The 17,776-nt window shown below is 42.0% G+C and overlaps 1 protein-coding gene across 2 annotated transcripts in view; it reads right to left on the bottom strand.

The window, feature by feature from the left end:
* Nucleotides 1-14,859, bottom strand: part of ATR (ATR checkpoint kinase) — a 124,628-nt gene extending 109,769 nt beyond the window's left edge. The window contains exons 1-4 of one of the 2 annotated variants that reach the window (XM_008008853.3): nucleotides 14,346-14,621; nucleotides 3,682-3,773; nucleotides 2,676-2,772; nucleotides 1,946-2,086 (exon numbers count right to left, since the gene is read on the bottom strand). In XM_008008853.3, coding sequence (XP_008007044.3) covers nucleotides 1,946-2,086; nucleotides 2,676-2,772; nucleotides 3,682-3,687 — 244 coding nt within the window. In that variant the 5' untranslated portion in view covers nucleotides 3,688-3,773; nucleotides 14,346-14,621. Of the gene's footprint in view, nucleotides 1-1,945; nucleotides 2,087-2,675; nucleotides 2,773-3,681; nucleotides 3,774-14,345; nucleotides 14,622-14,667 lie in introns of those variants that run through there. The other variant, XM_008008852.3, reaches the window with a different exon arrangement.
* Nucleotides 14,860-17,776: the final 2,917 nt, after the last annotated feature.

The following is a 17,776-nucleotide window of genomic DNA, read 5'->3' as shown; positions in this document are numbered from 1 at the left end:
ACATAATGCTATTCCACACTTAATATACAATGTAAACATAACATATATGCACTGGGAAACCAAAAAATTCACATGACTTACTTCATTGCAATATTCACTTTATTGTGGTGGTCTGGAACTGAACCCACCATATTTCTGAGGTATGCCTGTACCAACTTTGGAGTCAAAAAGACAAGGTCCTAGCTTTCCACTTACTAATTGTATAAACTTTTCATTTCTCTGAACCTTTGTAATTTCATGTATGAAAGGAGAATAATGCTATCTATGTTATGGGTTAATGTGAGGACCAAATAAGACAATGTACATGAAATACTCAGCACAGTTCCAAAGTAAAATAAATGTTCAATAAAGGGTAGCTATTGTCATTCCTTCAACTAAACTTTGAGTGGTGACTCTGTCTCAGGTACACAAGAATAAATCAGTCATAGTCCTATCCTCATGAATCGCACAGTACAGTTTGAGCTTTTTGACTGCAACAAAGAAATAACATTTTATATCACGACCCAGTACATATACATGCATTTTATTTAAATATTTAAAATAAAAGGTTCATGAAATAGTACTTATTCTTATTACAATGTACTCTAATATTTTCTTCTTTTTTTCTTGAGACAGGTTCTCACTCTGTCACCCAGGCTGGAGTGCAGCAGCACGGTCTTAGCTCACTGCAATCTCTGCCTCCCAGGCTAAAGCAATTTGTGTGCCTCAGCCTTCCGAGTAGCTGGTACCACAGGCATGTGCCACCATGTTCAGCTAATGTTTTTGTTTTGTTTTGGCTTGGTTTGGTTTTGGTAGAGACAGAGTTTCGCCATGTAGACTAGGCTGGTCTCGAACTCCCAAAGTGTTGGGATTACAGGCGTGAGCCACCACGCCCAGCCTATATTTGCTAGTTTATTTCATCTTGTTTTAAATGCTGGTAATTGCCTAATGTCATAACCCACTAGTGGGTTATGACTTGTAGTTTAAAAACTACTGTAGGAAAGAATATAGACAAACCAATGATTAGAATACAGTTTAGTAGCCTCTACGATAGATGAAATGCAGAACACTTAGTACTAAGAGAGAATAAAGGAGTAACCAAGCCAGTTCTAAGCAGTTAGAAGTAGTGCTCAGAAAAAAACTTCTTGGAGGACATGCTATCAAAGTTGAGTTAAAGTTCGAGCAAAAAATTTTTAAATACTTTATCCACTATACAAAAAAAAAAAATGTTTATTTTGCATCTCTTTATGAAGACACCAATGAAGGGACAAAAGTAGTAGGTGCAATAAGGAATAAGCCTAGAGAAAAGCTTCAATATACAGAAGAGCAGTCAGCAAACTTTTTTTAAAGGACCAGATAGTATTATTTTTGGCTTGAGTGCCCAAGTTGCCTCTGTAGTAGTCACAGACAATAAGTAAAAGAATGAGCATGGCTGTGTTCTGATAAAACTTTGCTTACAAAAAATGAAGCCAGGCACAGTAGCATGTGCCTATAATCCCAGGTATGCAGGAAGCTGAGGCAGGAGGATCCCTTGAGTCTAGCAGTTCAAGACCAGCCTGGGCAATATAGTGAGACCCTGTCCTATTAAAAAAAAAAAAAAAAAAAAAAGGAAACAAAACAAAACACAAAAACTTAGGTCACAAAAACAGGCAGCCACACTGTGGACTAAAGCTTGCCAATCTCTGATCTAGAAGAGATTACCAAAAACAGAAAAAAGAAAACTATGTCAAAGTGTTCAATGGCAAATAAACAAATTTGATTATTTCTAAGTACCTAGTATACAATACTAAAAAGAAAACAATAAGGATATGTGAAGGAAAAATAACCATTACCATTTTGCTCCTTCAATTTATAGCGAAGCTGACCCAAAAAAGTGTAATTCTGTACATGTAATATTTCACAAGAGCAGTAAAAGGAGGATTTCATAAAACAGATGGCAAGTGAATGCACGAATAACAGCACTTACCAATACAACTGCCTTTGGCCTCATGGCTTCCATTCACATTTACAAACATAAGTGGGGAGGATTTCATGATATGCTGGATGAAATCAAGCAACATTACGGAGGTTGGCTGAGAGTCAGTTTTCTTTACAAGTTCTACAGCAACTAAAACAATAAGATTCATTTTAAAGAGTCATGACAAATTAAACAATGGTCCTTTTGTTAAGAAACCAAACTGTGGGCCGGGCAAGGTGCCTCACGCCTGCAATCCCTGTACTTTGGGAAGCTAAAGTGGGAGGATCACCTGAGCCCAGGAACTCAAGACCAGCCTGGATAAGATATCAAGATCCCATCTCTACAAAAAAAAATTTTCTTAAAATTAGCTGGGAGTGGTAGTGTGTACCTATAGTCCCAGCTACTCGGGGGGCTGAGGCAGGAGGATTCCCTTGAGCACAGAAGTTCAAGGCAGTAGTGAGCTATGATCACACTATTGTATGCCAGCCTGGAACAAAGCAAGACTCTGTCTCTTAAAATTAAAAAAAAAAGGTGGGGGGGGGGGGGGGGGGAACCAGACTTTGGTGACCAGAATTATATCCAGCGCAGCTAATTTTGGTATTTTTAGTAGAGACAGGGTTTCGTCATGTTGGCCAGGCTGGTCTCAAACTCCTGACCTCAGGTGATCCGCCCGTCTAGGTCTCCCATAGTGCTAGGATTACAGGCATGAGCCACCGTGCCCAGCCAACACTAATCTTACCTAATTTTAAATGTTTAAAAATCACATGCATTCCTCCACCATACATCCATTTATGAAACATGTACTTCAGGAATAACATGTCAGGCAGTGCTAAAATCTAAGGATTAAAAACAAAAGTTCTCACAATCCAATGGGGAGTCAAACAAATAAACTAATAATTATAATACAATATGGTAACTGCACTAATCCAGAATAAGGAGAAACAGGTATCTGGGAAGACACTGTGAAGGAAATGATTCCTAGATGAGGAGTTGGTCAGAGAGGGGAAGGGCAAGTAGTCTAAACAGAGGGAATACGAATACGATACAAAAACATATCTTGCAAGTATTCAGCAGTCCTTTGTTATTTTTCAGCAACCCATCATTGTTACTGGTTGAAAAAGAAAGGCTTAATGGCTAGTCTAATAAGTCATAAAATCTGTGCCAAATTTGAAATTCAAATTATAAACCCTGAGCCTAATGCCATTTTATATTATCCCTTCCACGCAATTTCAACAGATATATGACAAATGTGACACTATCTTGCCAGATAGATAATATTCTGTCTATCAGATTGGCACGAACAGGCAATAACTGATTCAGTAACTCATATAATCCTATAATCTCCTACAGGCACAGGCATGAACTTACTTAAAGAGTAACTTAATTAAAGAGGTTTTTTCGGGTGGCATTCGCTATTAGTCTACCACTGGCATAAGAGCTAACCAAAATAGGGTCCACGTGATTGGTACTGGCCAAATATTTTTACGTATAATATCCAATATCAAGAACTCATAGCAAGCAGTAGAAAATCTAGATAACAAATAGGAAGAGAGAATTATTTTAAAAGCCTAATTCAAATTTTGTAACAAGTAGTAAGCAATATTAACAAATAACTTGTTTGAAAATAGTAACTATTATAAATACTCTATCTAAAACTACATGGAGAAAATGCTACTATAATGTATACATGGAAAAGAAAACAGTCCAATTTATAAAGTATATATAAGAAATAATTGGTTTCTTACCAACATTTACATCTGTAAGTATCCGGTCAATGAATTGACATAGAATTTGTCTTGGCTTCTGTACAACTGCATTATATTCCTCTGGTGTGGCACTAAAATACAAATTAAAAACTTTTAATTCTTAAAGTGACTCAGTTTCATTTGCAAAAAAAATTCTCTAAAGTACAACTTATCAAATGTGTTTAGCATCAATGTTGATATTCACAGTATTCTTCTGTTTAAAAATTGAAAAGAAAATCTGAATGTTACCAACTTACAAGAAAAAAAAAATATGCTAATAGTAAAGAGATCCAATCAGCAAAGCCTAGACGTGAATATGGTGGCCAGTAGCTACAAGTAACTACTAAGCACTTGAAATGTGATTAGTACAAACTGAAATGTGCTATTAATGGCAGTGGCAGCCCAGCTGGAGCGGCCACTGCCATGATGCTCGCTGCAATAAGGAAGGTGGGGCTGGTGCTGCTCGCTCCATGGAGCCAGTAGGCAGAAGCCCCGCCCCGTTCTGAGTTGCAAGAGAGGTGGAAGCCCCAACCCCCTTCCGAGTTGCAGGGTCGGGAGCCCAGCCATCCTGGGCGCAGCTGCAGCGGTCCAACCATGGCTGCAAACCCAGGCATCCCTGCTCTCTCCAGGACTGGGAAGGCCCCCTGCCCTCACAGACTTGGAAGTACCTGCTCCCGCCGCCTAGCCTCTGCCCGCTCCCGGCGCCCACACCAATTTCAGAGCAAAGTTGTGGCGGAGCCCAGGTGATGTCACGACCAGGCCGGGTGTGCAAGTGCTCAGGACGCCACTGACACAACAGCCCCCTGCTGCCTCAGCACCCTCTGGACTTCGGGCGCCTACGGGCAGGCCAAACGGTGGGCTGAGGGCAGCTCAGTATGGGCCTGTAGGCGCCCCTCCGTACGAACAGCCTGGGTGTAGTGGGTGGCAGGTTGATGGCAGAAGGAAGTAGACAGGCTCCCGGGAGGAAAGGGGGTGGGCCCCCAGTGAAGACCCACCTTTAAGCTAGGAAGGGCTTGAAGCCTGGGGGCCCGGCTGCCAGTCACATGGACCACAGTGAGAACTTATGGTGCTTTTTCCAGGCCCACCCATGACTGCCCATGGACCAATCAGCATTCACTTCCTCCCTTTCTGAAGCACATAAAAACTAAATTTTGGCTGGGCGCGGTGGCTCAAGCCTGTAATCCCAGCACTTTGGGAGGCCAAGACGGGTGGATCATGAGGTCAGGAGATCGAGACCATCCTGGCGAACACGGTGAAACCCCGTCTCTACTAAAAAATACAAAAAACTAGCCGGGCGAGGTGGCGGGCGCCTATAGTCCCAGCTACTCGGGAGGCTGAGGCAGGAGAATGGCGTAAACCCGGGAGGCGGAGCTTGCAGTGAGCTGAGATCCGGCCACTGCACTCCAGCCTGGGCGACAGAGCCAGACTCCGTCTCAAAAAAAAAAAAAAAAAAAAAAAAAAAAACTAAATTTTTGGTGGAACTCTAATACCCTTTTTCACAGTGGCTGTACCATTGTACACTCCCACCTGCAGTGCACAAGGGTTCCAATTTCTCCACATCCTCACCAACACACGTTATTTTCTGGGTGTTTTTTAAATTTTTTTTCCCCTTTTGACAACAGGGTCTAACTCTGTTGCCCAGGTTACAGTGCAGTGGTGTAACCATAACTCACTGCAGCCTCAACCTCCCGACCTCAAGAGATCCTCCCATCTCAGCCTCCTGAGTAGCTGGGACCACAGGTGCATGTCACTACACCCAGCTACTTTTTTGTATTTTTTGTACAGACAGGGTTTCACCACTTTGCCCAGGCTGGTCTCAATCTCCTTGGCTCAAGCAATCTGCCTGCCTTGACCTCCCAAAATGCTGGGAGCCACTATGCCTCCCAAAGTGCATGAGTCACCATGCCCAACTGTGTTTTCTTGTGGGGTTTTTGTTTGTTTGTTTGTTTGTTTTGAGATGGAGTCTTGCTCTGTCACCAAGCTGGAGTGCGGTGGTGTGATCTCAGCTCACTGCAACCTCCATCTCCCGGGTTCAAGCAATTCTTCTGCCTCAGCCACTCAAGTAGTTGGTACTACAGGCACGCACCACCATGCCTGGCTAATTTTTTGTATTTTAGTAGATATGGGGTTTTACCATGTTGGCCAGGATGATCTCATCTCAATCTCCTGACCTCGTGATCCGTCCGCCTCAGCCTCCCAAAGTGCCGGGATTACAGGTATGAGCCAACGCACCCAGCCCCAACCGTTTTTTTATTAATAGCTATCATAATTGGTATGAAACAGTATCTTGTGGTTTTGATTTGCATCTCCCTAATGATTTGTAATTGTGAGCATCTTCTCATGTGCTTATTTGTCCATTTGTATATCATCTTTGGAAAAATGTCTATTCAAGTTCTTTTTCTATTTTTCATCAGGTTATAATTGTTGTTGAGCTGTAGGAGTTCTTAATATATTCTAGATATTAAACTCCTTATCAGACATATGATTTGCAAATATTTTCTCCAATTCCATGGGTTGCCTTTTCACTCTATTGATATTGCCCTTTGATGCACAAAGTTTTTAATTTTGATGAATTTCAATTTATCTCTTTTTTTATTTTGCTGCCTGTGCTTTGTGTCATCAAAGAAATCATTGCCAAATCCAATGTCATAATTCTTTCCCTCCATGTTTCCTTCTTTTTTTTTTTTTTTGAGACAGAGTTTTGCTCTTGTTGCCCAGGCTGGAGTGCAATGGCACGATTTCAGCTCACTGCAACCTCCGCCTCATGGGTTCAAGCAATTCTCTTGCCTCATCCTCCTGAGTAGCTGGGATTACAAGCATGTGCCATCACGTCTGGCTAATTTTGTATATTTTTAGTAGAGATGGGGATTCTCCATGTTGGTCAGGCTGGTATGGAACTCCTGACCTCAGGTGATCCACCCGTCTTGGCCTCCCAAAGTGCTGGGATTACAGGTGTGAGCCACCACACCCAGCCCCTTCTATGTTCCCTTCTAAGTGTTTCACAGTTTTATTTCTTATGTTTAGGTATTTGATCCATTTTGAGTTCACTTTTGTATGTCTTTTGGACTTTTAAAGTTTTCCTGTAGAGGTAAAGACAGGAGCCAGATTGCAAGGGGCTGAAAAGCTGATGAAATGTGACTACTGAGAATAGCCGGTTCTTTCCAAAGCTTGATCATGAAATGAAGAGAAGTAGAGTTGGTGATAACTAAAGAACTGTATGAGATCAAGAGGGCTTTGTTTTGTTTCTCCCTTAGAGCAACCGATTCTTGAGATTTGACTCCTCTTCTTGGAACCAGATACAAGTAAAAAGATAATTCTTGGACAGGAGGGTAACTCTTTCATAAACATAGAAAGAAAGGATGGGTACAGATGCAAATAATTTAATAAATTCAAAAGGCAAGTAAAACAAGATCCCCTGCTTCAAAGAACTCAGAATAGTTGCTGGGGAGAGGAGAGGAATGCACTGAAATAATCAAAAGCGGCCGGGCATGGTGGTAAACGCCTGTAATCCCAGCACTTTGGGAGGCTGAGGCAAGCAGATCATGAGGTCAGCAGATCTAAACCATCCCAGCTAACACGGTGAAACCCTATCTTTACTAAAAACACAAAAATTAGCTGGGTGCGGTAGCGCGCGCCTGTAGTCCCAGCTGCTTGGGGGCTGAGGCAGGAGAATCGCTTGAATCTGGGAGGTGAAGGTTGCAGTGAGCCGAGATCGCCCCACTGCACTCCAGCCTGGGCGACAGAGCGAGACTCAGTCTCAAAAAATAAATAAATAAATAAATAATCAAAAGCAAGTACCATGTACACCCAAAGCAGCGAATGATTAACCCTACCTAGAGGATTCACAGAAGGTTGTGTGTGAGTGATTAGTCTCACAGAAGGTTGTGTGTGAGTGATTAGTCATCACTTCTGACAAAACAACTTAGGGTGTAGTAAGTAAGACAGTTACTTATAAATAATAGTATGTATTTCATATATGTCACAATTTATTTCTATATAGCACTGTAAAATGTTCATACATTTTCCCCACTTATTATCTCAAATAGTGGTAAAAGAAAAAGTGATTTTTTTTTCTTTTTCTGAGACACAGTCTCGCTCTGTCGGCCAGGCTGGAGTGCAGTTAGTGGCATGATCTTGGCTCACTGCAACCTCCACCTCCCAGGCTCAAGCAATTCTCCTGCCTCAGCCTCCCAAGTAGCTGGAATTACAGGCATATGCCACCACACCCAGCTAATTTTTGTATTTTTAGTGGAGGCGGGGTTTCACCATGTTGGCCAGGCTGGCTCAAACTCCTGACCTCAGGTAATCCGCCCGCCTCAGCCTCCCAAAGTACTGGGATTACAGGCACGAACCACCGCGCCTGACCTTTTTTTAATTTTTTTTCCTTTTGAGATGGTGTCTCACTTGGTCGCCCAGGCTGGAGCACAGTGGCGCTATCTCGGCTCACTGCAACCTCCACCTCACAGGTTCAAGTGATCTCCTGCCTCAGCCTCCCGAGTAGCTGGGACTACAAGCACGTGCCACCACGCCCGGCTAATTTTTTGTATTTTTAGTAGAGATGGGGTTTCACTGTGTTAGCAAGGATGGTTTCAATCTACTGACCTCATGATCCGTCTGCCTCGGCCTCCAAAAGTCCTGGGATTACAGGCGTGAGCCACCCTGATTTTTTTTATTATTCAAACCACAAAGTCCAATCCTAATTGATTACATATAGGACCAATGGCATTTACAGCTAATAAATGCCATAAAAGAACTGATCCTGGTTGAGCATGGTAGCTCATGCTTATAATCCCAGTGCTTTGGGAGTCCAAGGTGTGCAGACTGCTTGAGCTCAGGAGTTTGAGACCAGCCTGAGAAACATGGTGAAACCCTGTCTCTACAAAAGAAATAGAAAAATGGGCAGGTATAGAGGCACACACCTGTAGTCCCAGCTACTCAGGAGGCTGAGGTAGGAGGATCGCTTGAGCCTGGGAGGTAGAGGCTACAGTAAGCAGAGATTGTGTCACTGCACTCCAGCCTGGGTGACAGAGCCAGACCCCTGTCTCCAAAAAATAGAGAGAGAAAAAAAAAAAAAGAACTCGTCCCTGGTCCTGGTACATAGTAGACATTAAAAAAAAAAAAAAACTGTTCAATGAATGAATGGTTCATAAGAACCTTCTTGAATTTTGTGGTTTCTTCATTCCTAATGTATAGCCTTTTGGACCTGTGGAGTATTTACCTATTCCCTGCCACTAGACTATAAGCTCCTACAGGTGGCAGACTGTGCTTTATTTTTCTCTGTATCTCCTGAAGTGCCATGAGACCGTAAGCTCTTATAGGAGAGAAAATGCATTTTATTTCTTTTTGCCTCTGCTACATCACCTAGAACTTGCTTAACAGAAAAACTTACTGAAATTAACAAATGTTTTTAAGTAATATAAACTCTAGACACAAAGAATCAAAGGGCCAGGCGTGGCGGCTCATGCCTATAATCACAGCACTTTGCGAGGCCGAGACTGACGGATCATGAGGTCAGGAGTTACAGATCAGGCTGCCCAACGTGGTGACACCCTTTCTCTACTAAAAGATACAAAAATTAGCTGGACATGGTGGCGGGCGCCTGTAATCCTGGTTACATGGGAGGCTGTGGCACTGAGGCAGGAGAATCGCTGGGACCTGGAGGCAGAGGTTGCAATGAGCCGAGATCGCACCACTGCACTCTAGCCTGGATGACAGAGTGAGACTTCATCTCAAAAAAAAAAAAAAAAAAAAAAAGCAAGTTTGTATATGCTACTAAATAAAGTCCTTAAAAAAAAAAAAAAAAAAAAGAATCAAAGAACAAGTAGTTCCATTTGCATATGAAAGCAAAACAACTTAGTGCTATATATCTTATTTAAATCAGCACTGGCCAATAGAAATATAATGTAAGCCACAATTCTGTATTTTCTGGTAGCCACGTTAAGAAAAGAGATAGGCAAAAAAAAAAAAACCACAAAATTGATCCTAACAATGTATCTGAAATATTAGTGGAATGTGTAATCAATATAAAAATTATTCATGAGATCTTTTACATTCTTTTTTCTGGTACTAAGTCTTTGAAACCCACTGTGTATCTTATATTTACAGCACATCTCAATTTAGACTAGCCACATGTGAGGTGGTCAATGGCCACATTTGGCTAGTGGCTACCATAGTATAGGACATCACAAATTTAACAAAAAATTCAAAATCTGTAATTACAAGGTAACATGAATTGTTTTAGACAAAGTCAGGAGTCACTGTGATAAGCCAAGGGTAATTTCACAAGTATCATTTAAAAATGTGAACAAAGAAGAACATGGGAAGAGGAGCCAGGATTGTGGGTAGTGGTCAGAGTTTCTTACAAAGTTTTATTTTGTAAAGATTATGTACTCATGTATTATTTGTGTAATTTTTAAAAATGAGTTTTAGAAAAAAACTAAAAAAAAGTAAATAGATTACCATGCATTAGATATACTAACAAAAGAAAGAAACTTGGCCAGGCGTGGTGGCTTGTCTGTAATCCTAGCACTCTGGGAGGCTGAGGTAGGTGGATCGCTTGAGCCCAGAAGTTTGAGATCAGCCTGGGCAGCGTGGTGAAACCCCATCTACAAAAAATACAAAAATTAGCCAGGCATGGTGGTGCACACCTGTAGTCCCAACTACTTGGGAGGCTGAGGTGGGAGGATCGCTTGACCCCGGGAAGCAGAAGTTGCAGTGAGGTGTGTTCACACTATTGAACTCCAGTCTGAGCAACAGGTGAGCCAGTTTCAAAAAAAGAAAAAAGAAAGAAAACTCACAGGAGTGAGCATTTCTTATTTTGTGACTTCTACCCTGGAACTGAGCTAAGAAGGTGTAACTTTTCAAAAGTATACTATAAAATTTGAGTATTAATGTAAGTATTATATAAAGCTTAAGCACCTCCTTTGAGGTAAGCATCAAATACCAGGATAACCAAGATAGAATGCACCTACCCAAAATAATTTGCAGATTAAAGGACAAACAAGAGGTAATTATGGTTAAGAACTGATAGGCCCAAGAAAGAACACAAGAGAGACACTCAGAACTGAGCAGGGCCCTATCAGTCATGGCTTCCTTAAGGAGGTGATGCAAAACTGAATCCCTAAGGCACAAGGCAGGTAAAATAAGGGTAAGAGGGAGGGTATTCCAAGCACTAGAAACTGTAAGAGGCTCTATATGGCTAAAGCCTTTAGAGATGCAGCTGAAGAGGGAAGATAAGGTCAAATCTCAAAGGACTGGCTAAGGAGTTTGGATTTTACACTGAAGGTAATGTGTAAGCACTAAAGGACTTTAAGGGAGTAAAAATTAAGCAAGTTTTAAAAAACATGAACTCAATTGTTATTTCCCTGTTTAAAAGATTCCAATGGTTTCCCATCATACAATAAAATCTCACTCCTTTTTCTGGCCTCTAAGGTGCTGAAGGATGTGGCCCTTGCCTACCCCTCCCTGTTTAACTCATACCACTCCCCTCTTTGCACCCTGTGCTCCAGCCTTCTTACTATTCTTTTAAAAGTAGGCTCATTCAGGCTGGGCAAGGTGGCTTACGCCAGTAATCCCAGCACTTCCGGGAGGCTGAGGCGGGTGGATCACTTGAGGTCAGGGTTGGAGACAACCTGTGCAACATGGTAAAACCCCATCTTCACTAACAATACAAAAATTAGCTGGGTGGTGCAAGCCTGTAGTCCTAGCTACAGGAAAGGGAGGCTGAGACAGGAAAATAACTTGAACCTCGGAGGCAGAGGTTGCAGTGAGCAGAGATCATGCCACTGGAGAGGGCGAGACTCTGTCTCAAAAATAAAAAAAAAAGCAGGTTCATTCCCACTTACGGGCCTTTGTACTTCCTATTTAATCTCAGATTCACATGACTAGCTTCTTTACACCATCCAAATCTCTAGTGGCTAATGCTGCTGCTCCTCAGAAGCTCATCCATATCCCACTGTTCCATTTAACATTTTAGTAGCAACTATCACATTTGAAAATGTCTTACAACTGCAAAGCAATCGAAAGTAGGAAAATCAGAGAAGGTGATTCCGAATGACATCTAAATGAAACCATCCAGTGTTCAGATAGAAGGAACAGCAAACGATTAAAGGCAGGAACAGCCTTAGTGTCCTGGAGAAACAAGGTCAGTATCACTAAAGTAAGCAAAAGAGGGATAGAAGGTGATGAGGTCAGAGGCAGGCTGAGACAGATTATGTAGGACCTTAGAGGCCTTGGTAAGGAGTTTGGATTTTATACTGATTTTAAGTGTGCTGGAAAGTCAAAGGACGGTTTTGTGCAGGAGAAACTTACAATATGACTAATAGATGAAAAATCACTTTACTGAGTGGAAAATCTATTGTAAGTAGGTAAAAGTAGAAATGGAGAGATCAACTAAGTTTACTGTAATAGTTTAGGTAAGAAATTCTGGTGGTAGCAGTGGAGTGAAAAGTGTTAGATTCTAGATGTATCTTAAACATACGGTTGTCAGAACTAACGTATGGATTATTAAGGGACAAGGGAAAAAAACCAAGGATGACTCCTAGGCTTTTGGTTGGTATATTTACAATAACATGGGAGAAGGAACAAATTCAAGGGCAGTAAATCAGGCGTTCTGCTTTGGATATGTTAATTTTCACTTCCCAGTGTGGATGCTGAGTAAGCGACCTAATATATATCTCTGATCTAGAAATATAAATTTGGGAGTTATCAGCATATGGATGACATTTAAAGTCATGAGATTAAGTAAGATTAGTTGGGAAGAGAGCACAGATTAAAAGAGGGCCAAGGACATAGTCTGAAAGCACATGGGAGAACAGTCAAGAATGACTTCTAGATTTCTGTTTTGGAGAAATAAGTGAATATGGTGCCATTTACTGAGATAGCTCTACTTCAATGAATAAAAGAAAAAAAAAATTTTTTTTTTTAATTTAAAAAAAGAAAGCTTATGAAGGTTAGGACATGTGGAGAATTTGTATTGGATATGCTGAATCTTAACTACACATAGGACACTCAGTGAAACTGCCAGTATACAGTAAATATACAATTCTATAGGAGACATGATTTGGAAAAACATATTAGGAGTCATCAAACAGCAGATTATGGTTGAAGGCAGGAAAGTGGAAAGGTCATTTGGCAAGACTATGCAGAGCAGAGTGCTAACAGCAAAAAACAATAGGACAAAATTTATCTGAGGGACTGAGGAAGAGCAGCCCATAAATTAGAACACTAGTATCTCATTTTTTTCAGTAGTCTAATTGCCACAGTCAATTAAAGGAAAACATTTTGGAAGAAAAGGCCTTGATAGCTTGAATTTGAAACATAGCTCTGGTATCTGCTAGCTGTGCCTTTGGTTCTTCAACTTCTCTGACCCTTTTTCTTAAACAGTGGTAACACTTATTCCATTCTATGTCATGGACATACTATGAAAATGGATCAGCTTTTTTGATTCAAGTAGTTTTAATGAAAAAGCCATGACAATTAAAAACTATTAGACAACTCTCTATGGGTCAGTTTTTCTATTCTTTCTCTTGGAATAGCTACAAATAAATGAAAGGTAACATAAGCTCTACTGATGAACAGACTATATATAATCCAAGAACCAATTATTTTTATTAACAGGACTCACGGAGGAAGACGCAAGAGAGAAGTATTAACCAGCTAATTCTACTTTAAAGCAAAGTGGGAAAAACATACTGAGCTTCACAGTGAGCCTGAAAGATGAAATTTGTAAACCACCTTCCTACAATGATCACTTTTCTTCATCTTCTTTTAGAGATGTAGAAGTTATTTTGTAAACTAAACACGAAGTATATTTGCCGCAGATAAAAAGTGGAAAAAATTCATACACTCAAAAATAGTGACGCAGTTAGGACAAGAATGATCCCTTCATTTATCCTCTTATTCATATATTGAAACTGGATTATTTGGATGGCCAACCAGTGGAAATGAACACAACTGCGCTGCAAAAAGAAAGAGAAGTAGCTATCCCATTGGCTTAATGTCAGCTTTGACTTTGTGTGGGAAGTTTTCAAACAGTTTAAGAAACTGAGAAGCAGTTGTTCCAACTGATAATTTAGCTGCAGTAGCACCACGAGCTCATTTATTTCTTGTTCACAGGTTAGAATTAAACAAAACAAAACAAGCCCTACCGAGTCTTTAGGCCTGGTTCAGGGAAGCCTGCCTGTGTATTGAAGGGGTGTGGCAGCCATCAACCCCTCTCCCTCCTTCTTTTGGTAAGATACTGGTTTTCACGAGGTTTACAGACAACAAGCATTTGCAAACCAAATATTAAATTGCCTCCAAATTTTGGCAACACTCTGTGCACGCTGAGATTTTGTGGACCCTGAGGTCTCTCTCTCCAATTTCTGACTAAAACAACGGATCGGGAACTGGACGATCAATACGAAGGAGGTCACATCTTCAGTACGTACTATGACTTCAATTCAAAGAAAAAAATTGCCTGTTCCAGCAAGTGATGTCACTTGCAGAAAATAAGAAGCGGTGATTTTCTTCCAAGGGCAGTTTGGGGACAAAATGTAAGGCTAAAAACCAATTCCTCCACGAGTGATCACGAAGAACAGAAACTGATGGGTCAAGTCCCTCGTCTAAGGAAAAAGATTTTCGAGAAGGAAATGAGTGTAGAAAAGTGACCAGAAAGCGATTACCAGGCACTCTTCCCTCCAGCTGCAGGAAGCAAACTCTCGGGTCGGGGCTAACACCCACGGGCTGCTGCGGTAAACCAGGGCCAGCAGACGCCTCTCTCCCCTACGGGCCGGCTTCCCGCAGGTTTGTGGCGACCGCCCCATGTCCTATCAACTGGCACTCTGAGGGAGAAGCGCCCAAATCCGCCACGGAGCATCTCCACAAGGGCCGCAGCGCGGACTTAGGGGATGCCAGCCATGGCGCGGCAGGGGAGGGGAGAGCATGTGAAACCCCAGCCAGGACCGGCGGAGGAGGATGCAGGACCCAGGCTGGGCCTACCCCTACCTGCCCAGCTCCCGCAAGGCGGGGATCATGGAAGCCAGCTCCACACCATGTTCCCCCATGCTGGGGCTGCGCGGCACTCGTCAACCACGCGGACTCGGGTTCCCGGTGTCTCCAAAGCTACCGCTGCCGGAAGAGCGCGGCGCCCGACGGAGCCTTGCGGAAGCCAAAACTCCTCCCGGAAGCCGCTACTGGCCCCGTTTGCCAGGCCCTGCATATTTTCTGCCTAGGACCCGGGGGAAGCCGGGAAGCCGTTAGCGGGCGGGGCAAGAGGGCTGGCGCGCGTCGGTCGAATTTCCCGGGTAGCGTCAGCCTTCGTTCTCAGCACCCAGCGAGCAATGTTCGTGAAGCTTTCGTTTTGAGCGGCCAGACTCTACTGTTCTCAAGCCTGGGAGGCACAGCGAAGCAACACCCCCGGATCGAGGGAGGATAGGTCTTGAGGGCCGCCAGCCCAGACTCTCGCTTCACAAATGTGAGAACGATGACAGCGAGTTAAGGCCAAGAGTAGACTCCAGGTTTCCCCAGAGTAACGCTCTCACATTTTAAAAGTTCCTCAATTTCCCACCGCTCTTGTCCCTCTTTCTGAGAGATATAGGCCAAAAGGTGGGCTCTCCCTGTTTTTTTCCTTCTAAGCATTTTTTTTCAACTTGAAGTCACTCTTAGGTTTCCTTGAGGACCCTACCGACCTTTAATATTTAAAAATGGGGTTGGTTTATATTTGTGTCTCATCAAATCAGCAGCAGTACTATGTGTGGAAATGCCACCATTACGGGCATCCACAACCTGTGATTTAATTTTTAAAGTAAAGCAGTGGATTTTGGCAATACACATTTTCTAGCTCAACTCAATTTATTGGAAAGATGATCACTATAAGAGATTGTTGACATGTCGAAGTTAGGTAGTTAATCACTCAAAGTCATGCAGTATGTTTACATTTGTTCTTTGGTACATGAGGATAGTTAACTGATACAGTATCTTTTAAAAAAGTGATGTAATGACAGCCAAATATGCTCTTGCCTCAAGAACTTTCCATTTGCTGTACTCTGCCTTGAACGCCATTCTGTCATTGCCCCTTTTCCTTCATGTGTTTGCCAAAATAACACCAAAGAGCTTCATATAGACTAACATATATACACACTCTCTCTCGCCCTCTTTTTTTGGTTAGAGACATTGTCTTACTCTGTTGTCCAGGTTCTAATGCAATGAATGTTGCAATCATAGCTCACTGCAGCCTAAACCTCCCAGGCTCAAGCGATTCTCTCACTTCAGCCTGGGCTCAATTGATCCTCCTGCCTCAGCCTCCTGAGTAGCTGGGACTGCAAACATGCCACCACGCCTGGCTAATTATTCTTTGTAGAGACAAGGTCTTGCTATGTTGCCCAGGCTGGTCTCAAACTCTTGGCCTCATGCAATCCTCCCACCTCGGCCTCGGCCTCCCAAAGTACTAGGATTAGAGGTGAGAGCCACCACACCTGGACATACTATGTTATCGTTTCTCTTCAGTTACAATGTAAGCTCCTGGAGAGCAAGGTCTTGTCTATTTTGTTAACTATCAGATACCCAGGACCTAAAACAGTGCCTGGCACATAGGTGGTATTCAGTAAACATTTGTTGAATGAATCACTGAATGTTTTAGTAGAAAGGACATGGGATTGGGAGTTACAGTCCCTACATAAGTTCTCATTCCATCTGCTAGAAACTGTATGTCCTCAGTAAAGTTACGTAATCTCTTAGTACTTCCATTTTTTCATCTGTAAAATGGGATTAATAATGTCTACCTCACAAGACTACAGCAAAGATTAAATAAGAGGTGGTAAAGTCATAAAGTGGTATATAATTTCTTAGTTAAGATGAATGAATTATACTACATTTGCCAACGATAAATCCTGAAAACTATGTTGATTGAAAAAACAAATTCAAAGATATACAAAACAGTGTCATATCATTTATATACAATCTTAAAACCACAATACAATGCTTTGTGTTTGTTATGTATACAAATATGTATGATAAAAGTATGAAAACATGGTTGGCAAAGATAGATATCAACTCCAGGATAGTTGCACCTGTGGAAGGGAGAGAAGGGAATGAAATGATGAAACTTCAACATATCACTAAGGGTTTTATTTTGGTAGAATTTAAATTAATTATTATTGAATCAAAATTTAATGTTATATTTGGGTGGATGTTATATTACTATTTGTATCTGCATAGCTAGGATATTCCAACATGTATTTTTAAATAATAGCTCCTTCCTGTCTTGCAAGATGGTGGGGGAAAAAGTTGAGAAGCTAGATACCAAGGAGAAGAAATCTGAAGCCAAGAATGCTGATGCTAGTGGCAAGGTTAAAAAGGGTAACCTCAACTGGGTGCGGTGGCTGACACCTGTAATCCCAGCACTTTGGGAGGCTGAGGCAGGCAGATCACCTGAGGTCAGGAATTTGAGACCAGCCTGGCTAACATTGTGAAACCTCATTTCTACCAAAAATACAAAAAATTAGTTGGGTGTGATGGTGGTCGCCTGTAATCACAGCTATTCGGAAGGCTGAGGCAGGAGAATCACTTGAACCCAGAGGCGGAGGTTGCAGTGAGCTGAGATCGCACCATTGCACTCCAGCTTGGGCAACAAGAGCGAAACTCCGTCTCAAAAAAAAAAAAAAAGGTAACCGCAAAGCTAAAAAGCCAAAGAAAGGGAAGCGCAACTGCAGCCAAAATCCTGTTCTCATCAAAGGAATTGGCAGATATTCCCAGTCTGCTATGTCAAAAAGTCTGGGTACGAGAGGAAGTACTCAGCTACTAAATCCAGAATTGAAAAGAAAAAGAAGAAAGTCCAGAATTGAAAAAGGAAAAGTTTCTTGCCATTGCTACAAACCCAGTAGGTGGCAACAAGAATGGTGATACTTTTTGCGAAGTAAACTTCAGAAAACGCCTAGATCCTTCCAAAGATGTACCTCGAAAGCTGCTATTGTACCACAGGAAAAACAAACAGAAACACCTCAGCACAGAGAAAACTGCAAACTAGCTTCTCTCCTGGGATCATTCTGCTTATGCTCACTGGGCACCACAGAGGCAAGAGGCTGGTTTTAGTGGAGCAGCTGAGGAGTGGCTTATT

Source organism: Chlorocebus sabaeus, chromosome 15 (assembly GCF_047675955.1).
Source record: "Chlorocebus sabaeus isolate Y175 chromosome 15, mChlSab1.0.hap1, whole genome shotgun sequence".
In the NCBI taxonomy this organism is placed as follows: domain Eukaryota; kingdom Metazoa; phylum Chordata; class Mammalia; order Primates; family Cercopithecidae; genus Chlorocebus; species Chlorocebus sabaeus.
The sequence above is the reverse complement of the archived record's forward strand: the minus strand, read 5'-3'. Positions and strand labels throughout refer to the sequence as shown.